Genomic DNA, 18,602 nt, shown 5'->3' with positions numbered 1-18,602 from the left:
TTTCACCAAATGCAAAGATGATTAAATCTGAGTACAGCTGTATAAAAAAAAGGTAGTCATTCACACATTAGCTCCATGATTTCAGTGTTCACACTACCAGTCTTAGATATACTTCCAACAACTCATCTAAAAGATCTAGTTAGTCCACATCCTAAAAAAGTTTCAATGCATACCAAAAACCCAACCAGATATTAGAACACTTCCAACCCATTCTAATGCAAATATATAAAATATATGAAAGATTACATCTAGAGAAATAATGAAAAATTAAAAACTTCCCTTTAAATTATGCTCATATGCTTGCATATGAGCTTAAGAAACTAAATTTGCCCATATAGACATGAATTATGGATTTCCTAAGAAAGAAAGGGAAAGAAGGAATAGAAAACTGCAGATTTATCTTCATCACATTCCTGAAAGTTCATTACACTTTGAGTCATACGACAGAAAAATGCCACACGGTTTCCAGGCAGCAGAAGCATCAAGGTAATACCAAACTTGTGTAAATATCCTTAAGTGTTGTATCAAACAATCTCAGAACAACTATGACTGGGAAAAGAAATATCTGGTAGGTGTATCTTGTTGCTGTGATTACTTCAATCAGTAGCATTTTTTTCCAGAATGAAATTTAGTTTCACCAATAGAAGTATCTTGGTGGAATCAGAAAAATGCATTTCATCCTGATCAGACCAAGGTTTTCTGCTGTCTGAAGCAGTCAACACAATTTTCAGCAAGCAAACATCTATACTGCAGCTTGCTTAACATCTTAATTTTCCAATGAACAATGTTTCATTTCAAAAGACAAGTTCTCTCATTGAAACCAGGCCTGCTTTTTCTTTTTGCAAAGCTTAACTTTTTAATTTGGATTCTTATGAAAATGTTTCTGTGGCCTTGTGTCTGCAGATTGCATAAATAAAACAGGAGACCATAATGAAATATATAAACATTGCATCGTGAAATACATGAAAAATGTAGCAGATCTGTTCACCTTTCTGCAATGAGAGTAGAGCATCAGATAGAAATCTTTATAAAGCTGTTGAGAAAAAATATTTAATATAATACACCACTCACTCAAAAGATTCTCTATAAAAGTGTGTAAAACTTTCCAAAAGTCCTGTCCAGGTCTGAATATCAGTGGAATATAACTGATAGAGGTCATAACTGAAAAATCTACCATAAAATACTGATTCTTTGATTAAATAGTGTGAAGGATTAATTCAAGAAAGTTCAGTAGAACTGAATCACTGAATCAAAGTCAATTCTTGCTTTGCTCCAGAGCCAAGGACCCTGAATGCACTAGAGAAATTCAGAGATAGAAGAGAGAACTTCACCATTGATAAAGCACAGAAAATGGTGTGGGTGAAAGAGGTGTGTATCAACAGGGGAGAAACCAATGTGTCACATATACCAGTAATGTTCAGTAATGAAATCCTAAACTGAGAAACCCTACAACAGAGTGCACTTTAGACATTTATCTTGAATGCTTCACCTATGACCATCATCCATTACCTCAGGACCATTTCTGTCTAATTAAGTGAGGTAATTACTGAAACTAGCGAGATCTGGCCTTAAAAGTGGACTCCTCAGAGAGCTGACCTCAAGGCGAGAGACACCAACCTAAATATGCTTCAAGCACCAGGTTCATTGTCCTGAAGTTAGAACCCCAAGAACCATGCCTAGGGCCAGGGCTGTCAGTGCTTCCTGTCTAACTGCTCTAGAGTTGGAGTTAACTGTAACAGAGAGATTCAGTTGCTAACCTGATGGTGCCCTGATCCTTTTGAGATGCCCTGTGACATCTCAGACACATGATGGACACGATATAACCCCTACATCTGGCTGATCAGCACATGGATACTACAAAGGCTGCCTTGTGCCCTCTCAAATAGCAGTTGATTAAGCAACTCACTTGAACTGCTTACACATGAGCTTGGTGGCTAAGATCCAGTTCATCGAGCAAATGAAACCTATAAAAGTATCCACCACCTCCTAAAATACATTCCTACAGGGTACTGAATTTGTCTCCAGAATGTACCAACTGTACGGACTAGAGTCTAACCAACTCAGTTCAAAGGCTGACACTGAATTTATATTCACCATAAATCAGAACAGGATGAATCCAAACCCTGAAAGTCTCAGAGTAGATTTTGATGATTTGAGGCTCCTGGGCAATCTAAACAAAAGTCTTGCTGGCATTACAGCTGCTTACTGCAGTTGACACACAGACAATAGACTTTGTTAGGGTCAGACTGAAACTGAAACACGAACTGGAAGCCTCATTTTTCATCATACTACATAGCCAGGGTTCTCCTTTAGATACCTCTCCCTGAGTCTATGAGTTTGTATTACTTTCAACTGAATTGCTTTTATGTCTAATGATACTATCTATTGACCCTGCCTCCAGCCTGCCATCTCTGCTACCATATCTCACCTCCAGCAAACAGGCCACAGGAGTCTGTGGAAAAAAATACAATTAAAAGAAGGACCCCCTCCTTTTGTCCTGTAGTTAATACCCACTCTTTGTCTGAATGGCTAAAGCTCAGTGAAAAGGATGGGTCCTAACCTTCATGGAGCACTGTAAGTTCAGATCTTTCTTTATCTAAGAAGGATCTATTCTGTGGATTACTTATTTAATATAAGTTGACTTCTGGGTAAGCTCAACAATTACACTGTTACTTGTCTGATTATGATCGCATAATGATTCGTTAATTAAAGCTCAGTAGAGATTAATTAACAGGAATTTCTAGTTGTAAAGTTTCCATTAAAATTTTGTGTTTTTTTCATTTTTACCTTATTTTGCCTTGCTATCCTTCCTCCCATCTCATAAAACATGTTGATGTATATGGGCTAATTTAAATATTATAGGAATAACAGAATTTTGTCAGAAGTATTTAAATCTAGCAGTATTGGGAATGAAAGTATGAAAAAACTTAATCAATACTTGAGCCCCAAATATTTCTTTTTCACATATTTGGGCACTTGATAAAAAGAGATTACTTGTTTCTGTTCCCATTTCATTAAAAGTTAGCAAGCCGAAATATCTGGCTTCAAGGCTAAATTAGTCTCTTGCTGTTTTATCCAAGTATGGAACAAGATAACAGAGTTGGTCAGTTACAGAACTCTTATTTTAATATGTTCTTCTGGGAAGATTCTTTAGCTAATTGGAAATGTACTTTATGTACACTGATCTTTCAGAATACAGCAAATATTTCATTTTCAAATATTTTAAGACTACTCTCCTCTTACCAACAGGTTGCTAATATGGATTTGACTGCTACGTGGTGTTTTTCATATCCCCATTCTTGTTCATTATCTAACATTTCGGGATAACAAGCATTTAGGAGGGAGATTCAGGTAACAGACTTAGCATTACATTTCAGGTGTTTGAATGCAGATACTTGCACATGAATGGAGTATGAACTGTGAGTGGAAACCATGGAGATTAGACCTAGAGCCAGCTGATTCTAAGGGTGTGATTTAATGGCCTATACTGAGGTTTCTGAGGCCATTTGAGACATGATAGGCTAAAGAAGAGCACAACAGAGCACTACTTAAGTACTCAATTCTGAAGCACTAGATGGGGAACAAGGACACAAGGCTGTAAGAGGCCAGAACAGCAGCCTAACTGCTAACCAGGATCTTCCACAGCAGCTCACAAAGCAGCAGATTGTTATGTTTAGGCAACTGAATAGTCTTAAAATATTCATTTGAGAAAACAAGAGCTATTCAAGAGCTGAATACTCTTTAGGCTTCACTGACAGCACTGATTGGACAGCAGTTGACTGTGGGCTTAACTCACTTACTGACAGGTGGGCATCCAGTGCCATTTAAATATCTTATGGTATCCTGTATGGCCTTCAGTTGGTGCTAGAAGGATAGTCAAACCAGGTATTTCTTCTTCATAGGAATTTAAAAATCACGGATAAAGGGAACAGGCTATTGTACATGGCTTTGCAGATACCTTCTAGGAGGTTTTATTTAATTCCCAATCAAGTCCTCTCTTTTTTTAAACTACATGACCATATTTGTTTCTCCTCTAATCTCAGGTATGTTGTTTTCTAGATTTTCACTCACACTTGCTTATTTTCCATGAACCCTCTTTTATTGCTCCATTACTGCCTTCAAGAGACCTACCCTTGACCACAAATACTAAGCTCAAGCATCATCAATGTAAATCAAACTTCTTTTTATGATGAGATTTGTGGTTTTGTTTGTTTCTTTTCTTTTTCTCCCAAAGAAGATCTTACTGTCTCGTGTTCAGTCTAAGATCAACAACAACCCCTATATTTCTACACACAGAACCCTGGCATAACCTGGCATTCTCCATCTTTAATTTGGATAGGAATAATTAGCTGCACAGATGCTGTATTTTGAACTTGTCCATACTGAATTGTGTAATTTTTTTAAGATATGTGTTGCTAATTTGGCAAGATAAATTTTAACTTCCATTCCATACCTCAACAGGCATGCAATTCCTCCAGCTCCACCCAGATTTCTGTCATTATTGATGGGGATTTTCCCATGCTTATCATTGCTTCTCAGTAGTCACTATGGGAACAGATTTTTCCCTTTGCCTAAGTTCCACAAGATTATACAGCACAGTTTCTCTCAAAGGATAGGAGAAATAACTGATCCAAAAGCTGTTTATGGCATGACTCTGAAGTCTTCTTTTAGTTTTATTCAAATCAAAGCACACAACAACTGAAATGTCTGAAATGTTCACTGAGATATCGCACTGAAAGAACTAATATCTCCCCCTGAGACTTCAATAACCTCAAAGCCAAAAACAAGCCTAACTTATTTCCCAAAAAAATGTCAAAACTGGCCCTAATTACTAGGACTGTAAGAAACTCTTGAGAAGAAACTTGAAAACTGTCTGCCGACTTTATGTATCTGATCTGCTGGCGTGCTCTAGGTTTAGATTTAAACATGGGGTTTTGAGAAACAAATGTGATGTTTCCCTGCGTGGAAATACTTGCCACAAATTGTCATAATTAATGAAGGATTTTTATAATGCCCTGTATCAAAGCAATAGTAAATTCAGCATTGTGTCTTCATCAATGAAAAAAATTAAATGTTTCAGAAAATGGTACAAGAAACATGCTGTTCTCTGTGACTCCCTAATGCCCCGCTGTCTTAAACCCTGAAGTATGAGACTTTTTTTATTCCTTTCACCAGTTTTTTTAAGAAAGAATCATTTGTATTCTGAACATTTGGCCAGTCACAGAAATATGTGCTCATAGTTTAAATATCTCCTTTATTTGTCACATATCTCTTTGGATTTCTGGTTTGCCTGTATTTTACAAAACTCTCCTCTCTACATTACTAAGTCATGCATTAAGTGAAATATTTCATACTGAACTAAAAGGTGGCCTTGGACTGTCATGAAAGCCACTCCACAAGTAAGGTCTCTGTATTCTCGTTGTTGTCTAGAAAAGCCTTCCTACAAAAGCATATCCAATCCTGCAGAGGTGCAGGTAAGCCCTGGCTGTCAAAGGTGATACCAGCTGCAGGACAGGATATAAGATTAGAGCAAATGATTCTCTATGGAAAAAAAATCTTCCATTCACAATGGTAAACAAGAACACCAGCAGTTGGCAAAACCCCTCATAATAATTTCAATCCCAGCAATATTTACATTTTGTTCTGAAATACAACTTGTGTTTCTGTGTACTTTGAAACAGATGCTGTGTCCAAAGAGTGGGTGGAGTGATGCTTACAAACATGATTGAGCTGTGCTTCGTTTGTTCTAGTGTGCTGAGACAGATGGAACAGCACACTCCTGTGGTCTGAACAGCACTGAAAATCTGAAGGCCCCCAAGAAAGAACTAAATATTGGCTCCACATGTGCTGATGGTTTTCTATGTTGCTCTGGTTTTGTCACATATATTCCTATTTTGGTGTCTAACATCAAATACGTAAATTAATCTTGCACTTTGTAATCTAAAGGCATTCAGTGCTATGAGTTACTACTAACTTTTATTCCATCTTCAAGGAAACAAGCAAGGATTTAATTTTAGCATCTACAACTTCTCTGGGCAACCTATTGTCTCACCACTGTTACAGTAAAGAATTTCTTCCTATATCTGATTTAAATATACCCTCTTTCAGTATGAAAAGTATTCAGTATTTCATTTGCCCTTGTGCTGTCACTTCATGTTTTTATAAAAAGTCCCTCCCTAGCTCTCTTGTTTGCCCTATTAAATATTGGAAGGCTGCTAGAAGGTTCTCTTCTCCAGGCTGAACCCCAGCTCTCTCAGCCTGTTTTCACTGGAGAGGTTCTCCAGCCCCCTGATCATCTGTGTGGCCCTCCATGGACTTGTTCCAACAGATCCATCTTGGAGGCCCCAGAGCTGAATGCAGGTCTGGAATTTTCATGGGCTTCTACCTCCAGGCTTTTTCAAGTAATTTCTTTATCCAAATGAGCAACACAGGTTACATATCGTGACTGGTAAAAATAGTTAATTATTATTAATAAAACAGTAATTTTCATGCACAAGAAAATGAAACACAAAATGGGCAAATGGCAATACTTGCCTGTGGCAAAGACAACATTCTTTGACACCAGTCTGTATTCCACAATAGAGAACTGAGGAAGTTCAATCCTCTCCACGCCAGTGACTGCGTTATCTCCACCTCTCCAGTAGAACTCGATGTCATCAGTTGTGTAGCCATCTGCAGGCAAAACAAGAAAGTCAGAAATAACAGCAGACTCAAACAAACATGCAGCTTGTCATTTGAGACAACAAAAGGAATTGGAACAGCTGTATGGTATTTTGCCTGTGGGAAGGTCTCCCAAGTTGCTCCACCATTACAGTCTGCCTGGGAATTTTAGGCAAAATACTCAGCTTTCTTTTTATTTTATCTTTTTTTTTTTTTTTTAAATCACTCATATATTATTCACTAATGGTCACAGTGAGAAGAAAACACTATCCAAGATTTAGGATATCGAAATGCATTTAGCACTGAAACCAAATGTATATTTACACTGATAATCACAGAAGAAGATTGATTATTCAATGAAAACACAGAAACCTAACTAGGGCAAACCTTATCCACTCACAGTAAACAGAATTGCATCATTTCCACTAGCTTCCACTAGTGGAGGACTACAACTGAATATGGAATATATACTAGTATTTTCTGTATATGGCCCACAATTTCCAGCCAGTAGCAGAAATGGACGAGATACTTCTGAAGTGCAAATATACATATGAGTATTGCAATCCTAGGACATTACTAGGTGAAAAAGAGAATATTGTTCTTTTTTAACACAATTTCAAATCATAAATAGGGTCAATCTGAATTCCCAGGGTAGGTCCTGCACCAAGATGATCCATACATAATAAAGCATACTGAAAGAAAATTGTATTACAGTGTTTGCTCTCTTGAAAATAAATCTGATAAAAATACAAATATTCATCTCTCATGTTGAAGATAAGCATCCAGTCACTACCTCTGCCAAGTCAGGTAGGAATACTAAATTATTTCATTCTGTTCTAACCTGATTTTTCTAGGATGTACTCATCTATCTAGAAATTGATGACTCCTTATACCTTTTAATAATTCAAATAAATAGACCAAAAAAAAACACCCCAAATGGTGATAATTACATGATTCAAATAGTGTTTATATAGACACATGTAAATGTTACACAGTTCTAGGAAACAAAAAAACTCCAAAAAACCACCTAGATCCAAACTAGATTTCACATTCATTTTCTTAGGTACGTACAGCTTTCTATTTCCAGAGTACAGTTTTGTTCATCTAATGGGTATCTTCTCAAGTCCATCATACATGCTGCAGTGGTTGTGATTCTGAAATACAAGCATCAAACTGTTTTACCATACAGCCAGTAATCCAGGTTTTGGGTGATGGGGTTGTTTATCTTCCAAAGTCAAGACCCTCTGAAGAACAGCTTACAGTAACTGAGAATCTGGTCTGTATTTTTATATTGAACAGCAGCCTAATAGAGCAGCAATTACACTGATTTTCAGTGGAACAACTCGCTGTGAATTACCCTTATACAACCAGTCCCTTTGGGGTTCAATGGACCTATCCTCATATGCAAATATTACATGAACATTTGCTGAGATTAAAAGATATGACTTTATAACAGAAACCATGAAGTGAAAATAGTCTGCTACAAATGTCAAAATGATTACAGCTGCATGAATAACTGATTTCTTGGTTTTGTGGCAGGTCTAGAAAAAAACCCCTGAAATGTTAAAAAAAAAACTTGAAGTCCAGCAAAATGCTTTGTTTTAAATTTTATTTCCCTGATTTTCAAATTCAAAGAGTATTTTGTTGTGAAGCTCCATATTGAATTTTAAATTTTCTCCTCAAATAACAATACAATTTCTCTACTCTATTTAATCATTTAGCAGCCTTAGGCTGGTTTTGCATTTCACTATTGATGAATCAGCATTATTCATCAACCTCTTGTATATCAGGAGAGTCAACAATCATGTGCAACCAGAACAACTGTCTTAACAGCTTCACACAGTACTGTCACTTTATTTTGTAATTAATAGATTTACATATTTGTACTAACTTTAGACAGATATAACCATATGCTCATAATTAATCTGCAGCATATTTCGATGTTTTCCTGAATCACAGCCTTCACCAAGGGTACATACATTATTATGCATCATTGTTTTTATAATGGCTTCCTATAAATTTCACATTTAAATTATCTTCTAAATCTGACTAGCTCAATTCCTTACTGATCCTTTCTTGATATAAACAAGACATGGACCTTGCACACGGTTTGTTTCTAAACAAATAACATTCTAGTGATAATTTATGCTAATAAATACAAGATGGGAAAATGCCTTAAATGTACCTCTAAAAGCTGGAACCCTCAATGCTTTTTTCATGTATTTTCTCTAAAGTTCTTTCTTCTACCCATTAACCTTCTCAAATTACAGTCTTCTAATCTGGTAAACTACTTTAAAATTCCAGAGGAATGTTTCAAGAGAAAAAAGTAGCTGTGTGCTTTTCTTCACATCTTTCACAGAAAAAAAACAACAAAACATGTTATTATGAATGTTCTATCCAATCTCAAAGAAAAGGAAGGAAAGAATACCTATCCTTAGCATATAGGATAATTTTAGATTAATAACTCCATAATCTCTAAAGAAAGGGATTAAGACCATCATTGTTATCTCACAGGACAACAGGGGCCACCCTTCTTTGACTGAGAAGTTGCTTTTGCAGGAAAATACTGTAATTTGCACAGGGAGAGACAATTGTATGAGCACAAAGGCAATGGATGGAGAAGGATAAGAAAAAGCTCAAGTATCTGTTACTCATCACATCTTCTAACTTGTGTTCCTACCAGTAGCTAATGAGAAAGGCATACGCCTGATTTTTGTGCTTTCCAGCCTTACCTACAGCATGATCATGTCTTTGTCACTGCTGACTTCTCTGACTGTCCTCTGAATACTCTTATGCTAGTCCCACAGGATTTCAGGTACTAAGTATTGTATCACAAGAGGATACTTAGGTCAGCCTTCCTCAAAACTGCATCTAGGAATTGCTCTGGTTCCTCTGTTAAGACAAATTCCAGTGGGCTGGAGCAGTGTACAAACAGCAGTTCCTCAGTTGCTCTGCAGTTTAGGAAAACCTCTTCCCAAAAACCAGTATTTGAAAATGCCCTTCTGGAACCTCAGGCAGGGTGCTATGACACAGGGCTATTAATTATGGAGATGATTAATCATCCAGGTTGTTAGGCCTGGAGAAGAGAAGGTTCCAGGGGCATCTTATAGCAGCTTTCCAGTACCAAAAGACAGGCTGCAAGAGAGCTAGAGTAGGACTTTTTAGAAGGATGTGTAGTGGTAGGACAAGGAGGAATGGCTTTAAACTGAAAGGTGGCAGATTTAGATCAGATTTTAGGATGAAATTTTGACTTTGAGGGTGGTGAGGCACTGGAACAAGTTGCCCAGAGAAGTTCTGGATTCTCCATCCCTGTAAGTGTTAAAGGCAAGCCTGGACAGAGCTTTGAGCAACCTAATCTAATCAAAGGTGCCCCTGCCCATGGCAGGATGATTTTTTAAGGTCCTTCCCAACCCAAAGCTTCCTACAACTCTTTGAATATCTCCTCAATACGATGACTAAGAGCAGCTCTAGCTAAGCATATAAAACTCAGATTAGCATACAGTCTTAGAGGAGAAAATTTATTCTTAAATCTGTGATTATTGATAAACAAGCAATGATAACCTTAACAAAGCCATACTGATTGTGCAATGAAAGGATCTTGCTCCTGAGTCAAATAATAACTGTGTTCAAAGTAAAACAAGTAGGCATGCTTGGAAATTGTTGATATGAAGGTTCTCTGCCATGCTTTAGAAGATTCGCCTACACTAACCTAGGTCTCATGTGGGATTGTGCAGCAGAATCCACATGAGCTAAGTTGATACAAAAGGGAATGTGCTAGCAGACTCTTAACTATTATGTTGTGTAACTAGCTTTAAATGCCAGCCATACAGAACATAAATGATTAATTTTACAATATTGTAAAAAATTATACAGCTGGCAAACTTATATTCAGCTCAATAATTGTGTTATGGCTTTTAAGGAATGTATTTTTATTTTGGCCTGTTCACATACTCTAGTGGTTTTGCATCAGAAGTTCCAGTACCAGAAACTGCACATTCTTACTCAAGAAACTTTTTTACACTACAGAAAAATAGATATTTTTAATTTAATAAATATCCACTAGAAAAGAAGATACAGCTAGAAATAGACAGAAACAAATTTACCTCAGTTTTTCAAATTAAGTTTAGTACTCAGAGGTCTCTCCTCAATGAACATTCAAGCAACCAAATTTAACTTGCACAAATGCACACCAAAAACAAATATGAATGGCTCAGGCTTGTGCATGCTCCCAAGAAGAGTTGTTATGGGACGGGATGGTGCCTGACAAGACAACAAGGTTTCAAGAACTCCTCATCATGGCAGTGACAGAGAAATGATTAGGACCCAAAGATGAAGTGGGACACAGACACATATACAATGTGGGTGAAAGCAACACACAAAGGAAATGTTTTTGTTTATAATTTCCTAGTCTGGTTTTCTCTCCTCTGGGTATACATTCTCATATCCTTCTCTGGTACTATATTCCTGGGCACATTGCCTTTGATTATACTGCTGTATTTTATAGGAACCCCATCCGTGATGGGCTGTGAGCTGCTGCATACATAACTGAGAGGATATTTTATGTCCCCAAAACTTTACAGTATGAATCAGAATAGGCAATACAGATACTTCATATGTGACTAGGTCACAGTCCTGACAGTTCACATTCTTGATACAGAAATACATTCATCCAAAAAAGAACAGAAGCAAGCGTGGTTGCCTTGTCTGACTGATCACAACTAACCTTTTCATCCTGCAAATGTTCATCATGTTTCATAAGTGGGTAATAATTATGTGAGTCCTTTCAGATAAAATACACATATTCCTCCACTCCCGTTACTTTTAACATTGTGCTGCCTAAGAACAAGAGGTTTATGCATGAGAAACACACAAGCAGACTCTATTATCCCCAGACTGTAGTCATTTCCTCCTTAGTCTCCTATGAAAAAAAGAGCACTCTTTAATCATCATTTCCCTTGTAGACTGTTCTGAAGAAGGTAGAACAAATTCAGTCTGTTGCCCAAAGAAAAAAACTCCCCAGAAATGGGCTGAACTTCAAAAAGCTACTGTTCCATTCCCTCACTATCACAGACTTCTGCTGCAGTAGCAAAGTGCTTTCTCTAAAATAGAAAGGAAGCTTGGATGACTGAAGGTCAAGTCTTTCAAACTGATAAATCCTACATTGTTCAGAAGAGAACACACATCCAGTGTGGCCTTGGGATCACTTTCAATTATATATGTGTTGAGGAACTGCTTTGCTCTGTGGATGTTCTGTAATTACTTGCAACCTTCCAAAATTTCACCTGTTATTCTGAGTGACCCTCTGCTTTGTGGCACATAAACCACCAAGTTTTGGCCTCAGCCCACATTGTCCCTGGACTGCAGCTTGAGCCCAATGCCTTTGGGATGCTCTGAAGCCGTAACAGAGGAAGTAGGGTGGTGATGGATCAACACAAAGCACAGGTCCTTAAATCAGCAGAGATAAGGCTCAGATATTTTCTTCCTTTTGATCACAATGTCCAATATTTTGCCACGATTTAATTTAAGACAGTCATTCTTCACTGTGCAACGTCGCTGCTCCATATCATGGATATCTCACCCTGGCTATTACATTCTTTCAGAGAGAAGAAATGAGAAGAAGTGTGCTACTGGTGAAAACCCTGCTAAGCAAATCCTATTATGTGAAATGCATTTGATGTGGACACTTGTATTCTGCAGATGAGGAAGCCAACTTAATCAAATACACTACTCTATGACAGATAATCCTCACCTGAATAGGTCCAAATGTTTTTAGAGTGTGACAGAAAGACTTCTATGCATTATTAGGACCACAAGAATTCTCATTTCCTTTACTTTTTTATTATATTGCTTGTGGGGATATTTCTTGATGTGAAGAAAACAAATATATCTCAGATTTTTTTTTCTTACATTTTACCACTTGTAGAAAGAATCCCAAACTGGGTCAATACCTGGCTAAACAAAAGCCTCCTTTTGCTAAAACTGCTTAATTACAGAGAAAACATTCTAAACGTCAAAGTTTCATATTAGGCTATCTCTATTTTGTCTAGAAAAATTCATTAATTCTCCATACTTGTAATAACATTTAAAAAGGTGAGGGCCAAGACCCAAATCAAGTAAAAAGTTCAACCACTAATAAAAAAAGAGGTAAAAAAATGTAAAATATTGATACTGGATATGTAACACATCTACACCACTTTTTCTGATCTCATTCATTTATATATTAGGGGCTTTTTATCCTTCACTACCTATGTGTACCAATCTTGAATATTATCTCTGCTTAGATATACAAGAAACTTCAAACTATGGAAATGGAGCTTTCAATGGAAAAGACTTGTTTTGCTGCCTTAAACCACTGGAGCAAATGAAGCAACCTGTTCAAAGAAAGCAATATTTTGATACTACTGGGCTTTCCATTTTTGCTGGTGTAGTTAAGTTTATTAAGGGAGGGATACTTCAGCATTTCTAACCATAAAAGCTATGGCAGAAAAGAAAGAAAACACAAGTCAAACCTAAAATAGGTAGAAAGTAAGAGAATGCAAGGTCACTTTGTACCTCTGGTTTGACATGTAGCAATTACAGGGCTGATTCCTGCTAGAAGAAATCACTGCAAGTACCAGGTCATGATCTTAGCTGTGGCTGGCTCCCCCCAGCCAGGGCTACTTCTGGCTTTTTAATAGACTATGAACACTTCAAAAGATGACATAAGCACCCACATTCAATCTTACCGCCTGTATTTTGGACAGGATTTTCAGGTTTACAATTAATATGTGGCTTTCTGCTTCCTATAGCCAGTGGGCTTTCCAGATATGGTGACTGTACAGAAACAGATAAAACCTGACTGAAGGCGCTTCTGGCAAAATTAAGAAACATCGAGTGTGTCATTTGTTTTCTACTGGCATCTCTTAGAGTTACAGGGAAGGTTACATAAAAAACTAACCAATGTTTGTAATAACCTTGTACCAGGAAGCAGCCATCAACAACACATCACAGCAGTGATGAAATCTTCACCGTGGAAGCACAAACCTGAGGCCGTAAAGCACCGTTCCGTCCGGGTGAAGGCGAATCATTCTGTTCTTCACAGTAACGCCGTGCACAAATGATTTCTTGTCGTTTAAGAAGTACGTGTCAGGCACCCAAAGCTGATCTGCCACCCGGTTATCAAGTGTGAGGTTGAGAGGGATGCCAGCATAAGCCAGCCTCTTATCTCTCCAGTACTGTTGAAAATACATCGTCAAAGTGTAATCCTGGGGAGGAAAAAAAAAGAGAAGTACAATAGTCAACCGTACTTTGTGTAACCAGGAAAATAATTTCCATGTTGATAGCTTATTCTGCTGTTGATTAAATTTAATATTTTAAAATGCTTAATAAAAATTAAATATTTGTATCACTTAATAAATAGTTCATATCATTCAAGTATCACTCTAGACTAAGGGGGCATTTCAAGTCTTATGAAATTCAGCTGGTATTGGTATCTTCTGTCCTGCTCCTCTTTCATGTAGCTCCTCTGACAACTGCCTAAAATTATCATATTTGTGCAACGATAAATGACACAATGGGTAAATACTGCCATCTTCCCCATTTTTAAAAATGATAGATTAATGGAAAAAAAATTAAAGTATTTTGAAGCAGTATGCAAATTTCTGACTGAAAAATTAGCTGAAAATATGTTGATTATACATATTCCTTTGTATGAAACTGCATTTTGTAGTAACATAAATATTTTCTCATCAACAGGCTACACTGGTACTTTGAATAAAAGTAAATTGTATTAAAGTCCCACTAATGTCAATGTTTGGTTTTCATAATTTCGTCAGTTTTAAGGTTTATGGTGTCTACTATGAGCTGAAATCACTAACGCAAAAGCCTAAACACGGATACAGGAGCTTCAAACATCCATTTTGAAATTCTTTATTTCATTTCACAATTTGCTAACCTGACTTTTTCATGTCACAAGAAGGCTATATTGAAAAGTTTTGAGAGTCTTAGATGGTAAGCCTCACTTATTAGCTTCATGGTATTATAAAACATTTAAAAAACACCTTGAAATATTTTAAAGTTATGTATCAGCAATATTGTAAAAAATAAATCACATAAAAAAGAGACTGTAAGTACAGGCCATTAAAACTCTGATTTTCAAATTACAGAAGTGCTCTAAACAATAAAACTCTTCATGAGGTTTTTCACAAAACACTGAGAAATTTATGTGATCTCCAAACACATTTAAATATTTAGCAGCAGGTGTGCAAGCCACAGGATACCTGCATTTGCATCTGGTTCTACAAGCTGGTGATGCAAAACCCCTCAGGCTTGCTGCTTGTTTGGGAAAAGGATGCTCAAGTTTTCTAAGCACGGCTGTTGGGAATGGTCATTCTTGTAAAGGGTTTCATGTAGAGACAATCCAATTTCAGGCACTGCTCCTGCCCTGTTTCCCTCAAGCCCTATAGTCTTTCCTTGAAATCATATGAAACTTGAGCCTGCTTTTCACACTCAGAGCCTTTGCATTTTTGATTCAGTGATTCATTCTCTTTAATGAGGGAGCTGCTATGGTTTAAAGAAATCAAATTTAATTGCTTAGAAAAATAAATCATTATAGATATCAAGGAAAAGCTGTTCCCATTTTAAGAAACTAATAGGAGACCTTTGAAAACAAAAGGGCCCAGTAATGGGAGAAAGGAGCCCACGTGGAACTGCCTGGAAGGAATCTCATTCCTCAAACCTCAAATCTAACATGACTGCTGGATAGAATGAGCTCTAACGTTTTTGTCAGCAGCTTTCTTCAGTGGGACTGATGGTCTCTGCTCAGCAGTGAATGAGGTGCACGGGACACTGGGGGCACCTGCCCCGCTCCCATTACCATGTCACAAAGGTCACCTCTCTCCTCACGTTCTCTGCAATCAGTTTTCTAACACTGATGCATTTAAACTAATATTCTCTACCAGCTCTGTTTTGCTCTGTTTAATTAAAGCTTGTTTCTATTAGCATTCCAAACTTGCCAGCTTCTACAGTGGTTTGCACAGCAAAGTCAAGAAATTTAAGATTATAAAAGTTGTGGACACAAGAACAGTATACCAAAAGCTCACTAGGTGCAATTGCACAGTATATGCACAAAGTAATACTAAAAAATGAAATAAAGAAAAGGGGTCACACTGCATAGCATTGAAAGAAGTGAGCTGGCCAGCACCAAAATGTAAGATAACAGTACATCTGAAAAAAAGTTTTAAGCTAGCTTTCTTTTTCCTTTGGTTTGAGATAAAATATGTTAACACCTAATGAATGGAGTAATTAATTAGCTAAATAAAACATACATAACAATAAAAGCACTAATAATCTGGCATTTTATTTTAAAATTACATTTACTATGTCAGGGAACAACATTACAAATTACACGCAGAAACACAACTATCAAACATCCAAAACTTATTGTGTCTTGAATGAAGAAAGGACTTCCAAATCACATTCTCTAAGGCACAAATTTCACTAGAGTTTTCTCTATCAACCCTGTTTACTTCTTTTATCCTCTTCATTTTAAACTTTAAAATACCCTCAACACTCTACATCCATTAATGTGTATGATTATATTTATATTTTGTACATTTGGGCTCTGCCAGCCTTACCTGCTCTAAAGCTGATGATAAAGAATTAAAATGAACTGTGCTTGGCCACCATCACACTTTTTTCAACTCCCTCAAAAAAAGGAGCAGCAAACTTGTGTAAGAACTGCACTGAAACTACTTGGCTGTACAAGGGTGATAAATGAGCAGGAAAGGCCAGTTCCTTAGGGTGCCTCCACCCTAGTCACTCACTACCTGCAGAAAACATACTTTTAAAAAATATGGCTATCAGTTCTCCTTGTTCGATTAGCTAATTTTCCACACTTTGTACATATGAAGAAAGTTTTTTCCCTAGTCTAGACCCCAGAGGAAAACATAAAAATGGTTTGAGTGTAGACTGGAAAATATGTACTAGGTATTTCAGGGAAATGAAAAAATGAACTTTTACCACTCATTAGTCTACATAGTTTATTAAGGACCACCTCCCTCCAGGGAGCTTATGATGACTAGTTCTGATATACAGGTCAAGAGGGCAGATGTCTAAAGCCAGAAGAGATTCATCCCACCACAGCTACTGCATTAGGGTGCTATTGTATGTCAAAGACGACACAGAGCTGCCAGCTTTAGGAAATTCTAACTACTGCAAAGAGCAGTGGACAATTTTCTCAGCAGCAAAGACCTCTATAAAACATATTTTATTCCCCAAAAAATACAACACAACATTCAACATTTACCTCTCCAGATCCTCACAGTAATAACACGCTTCAGGTCAAGCGTGGTGCCAAAATCACTCAAAGCCCTGGCAAGGCAACAAACACAGTGCTCCTCAAGTACAGCTGAAATGTCCTCAAAAAGGGAGAAGCTCAACTGCACAGGCAATGTCATCTTTCTTTTGTACAGTTAAAGACTCTGAAACATTCTACAAGGATAAAGGACAGTGTTGGGCATCCTTGAGTTTCTAGCACGGCAACAATGCCACTGTTGTAAGGACAGGTGCACAAAAAGGTGTGATGGCTGTTCTTTCAATGCAGTTTTCCCTGGTCAAGGGGAGTGGAAAACAGAATTTAAAAACCTCAAATAGTAGATAACACTTTGGATAGTATTAAGGTGAGACATTTATATACAACAATAAAGAGGCTGGTATCACAACTTTAATAGTGTATAATACATCCGTACTTATGTGTACTGCTTATGATTTTAACACATCTTAAGCAAGAATTATAGACTAACAAATATTGTATGTGCTAACCATGCACAAACAAATTTTAAGCATTTTCTACATTATATTTGTCTCTTGTATAAGCATACCATGCAGGAAACACAACTAACCCACTCCTAAAAAGCCACTTCAGACAGATAATGTACAGTACCTAATGCACTGACCCTAAGACCAATGAATGAAAAATACTAATATGCTGTAACAGTAAAGGAAACAATTACTTGTTTTCTATTACAGGGCTTGTTATCTCTCGTTTTTCTCTCCTGCACTCAAGAACAGTGAAAGAAAAATTCTAAAATATAATTTGCTCATCAAAATAAAATTAACATAATTATAGCAGCAATAATGCTCTAAATTTGACTATCACTGTTTGCTCTCTTACTGTATTATGTATCAGGGATGTTACAAGCTTTTTATTAGCTGTAAAAATGTTCCTTCAAAATGACTGCCAGATAAACACTGCAATTAATAATTAAGATAGAATACTGTTAATATGGCAAATAAGCAAAAAAAAATTATTCATGAGAAATGAAAGAATATACTGAAAATTACTGGAAATATTGGGAAAAATTATGCAAAAAACCTATTTCACTGATTGGGAAGATAGCCTTGTGTCTACCTGTAATGCAGTTTCCTGATTTAAATTTGCATTTGGATGTAAATTCACATCCTTGTTTTCTTGACCAAAAGACAAATGTGATTATTACCATCAGTTTTTGGATTATTTAATTTTAATGAGTTAATAAAGTAAGTACTCATTCAGTGGATAAAAAGATTTACTGAAAACCCATGCCTTAGTCTCTAACAACTCCAAAGTCTCTCCCCTCATCTTCTACACGATTTCAAAACTTAGATATGGCTCCTGTAGTATAAAGAAACATTTCTGCACCACTGATGATTGAATTATACTCTTCCCAATAACCTCAAAGTGAGTTTCAAAGCCAAACTCATGAAACCTATGCTTTGACAACATATCTGTAAATCTGTCACCCTACCATACACAGAAGAGACCTGACAAACAGATTAATGCACACATTAATTCACACAGCCAAATATGAGTTTAATAAAAACATATTCAGAAAGGCTAACCATAAGAAATCATAATTTACCAGCAATGCTATTCAGTTGTGTGAGATGATCACAAAAACATTTTTCTCAGCATCCAAAATTTT

General features: G+C 36.8%; 1 protein-coding gene across 1 annotated transcript in view; it reads right to left on the bottom strand.

Annotated features, from left to right (window-relative positions):
• The window catches only part of GABRB3 (gamma-aminobutyric acid type A receptor subunit beta3), a 115,415-nt gene that overhangs the window by 21,883 nt on the left and 74,930 nt on the right, over positions 1-18,602 (bottom strand). Inside the window, exons 4-6 of the mRNA XM_014892578.2 lie at positions 13,684-13,904; positions 7,732-7,814; positions 6,535-6,672 (exon numbers count right to left, since the gene is read on the bottom strand). Coding sequence (XP_014748064.1) covers positions 6,535-6,672; positions 7,732-7,814; positions 13,684-13,904 — 442 coding nt within the window. The remainder of the gene's footprint in view (positions 1-6,534; positions 6,673-7,731; positions 7,815-13,683; positions 13,905-18,602) is intronic.

The sequence above is a fragment of the Sturnus vulgaris genome, chromosome 2 (assembly GCF_052056855.1).
Source record: "Sturnus vulgaris isolate bStuVul1 chromosome 2, bStuVul1.hap1, whole genome shotgun sequence".
Classification (NCBI taxonomy): domain Eukaryota; kingdom Metazoa; phylum Chordata; class Aves; order Passeriformes; family Sturnidae; genus Sturnus; species Sturnus vulgaris.
This window is presented reverse-complemented; position numbering and strand designations above follow the sequence as displayed.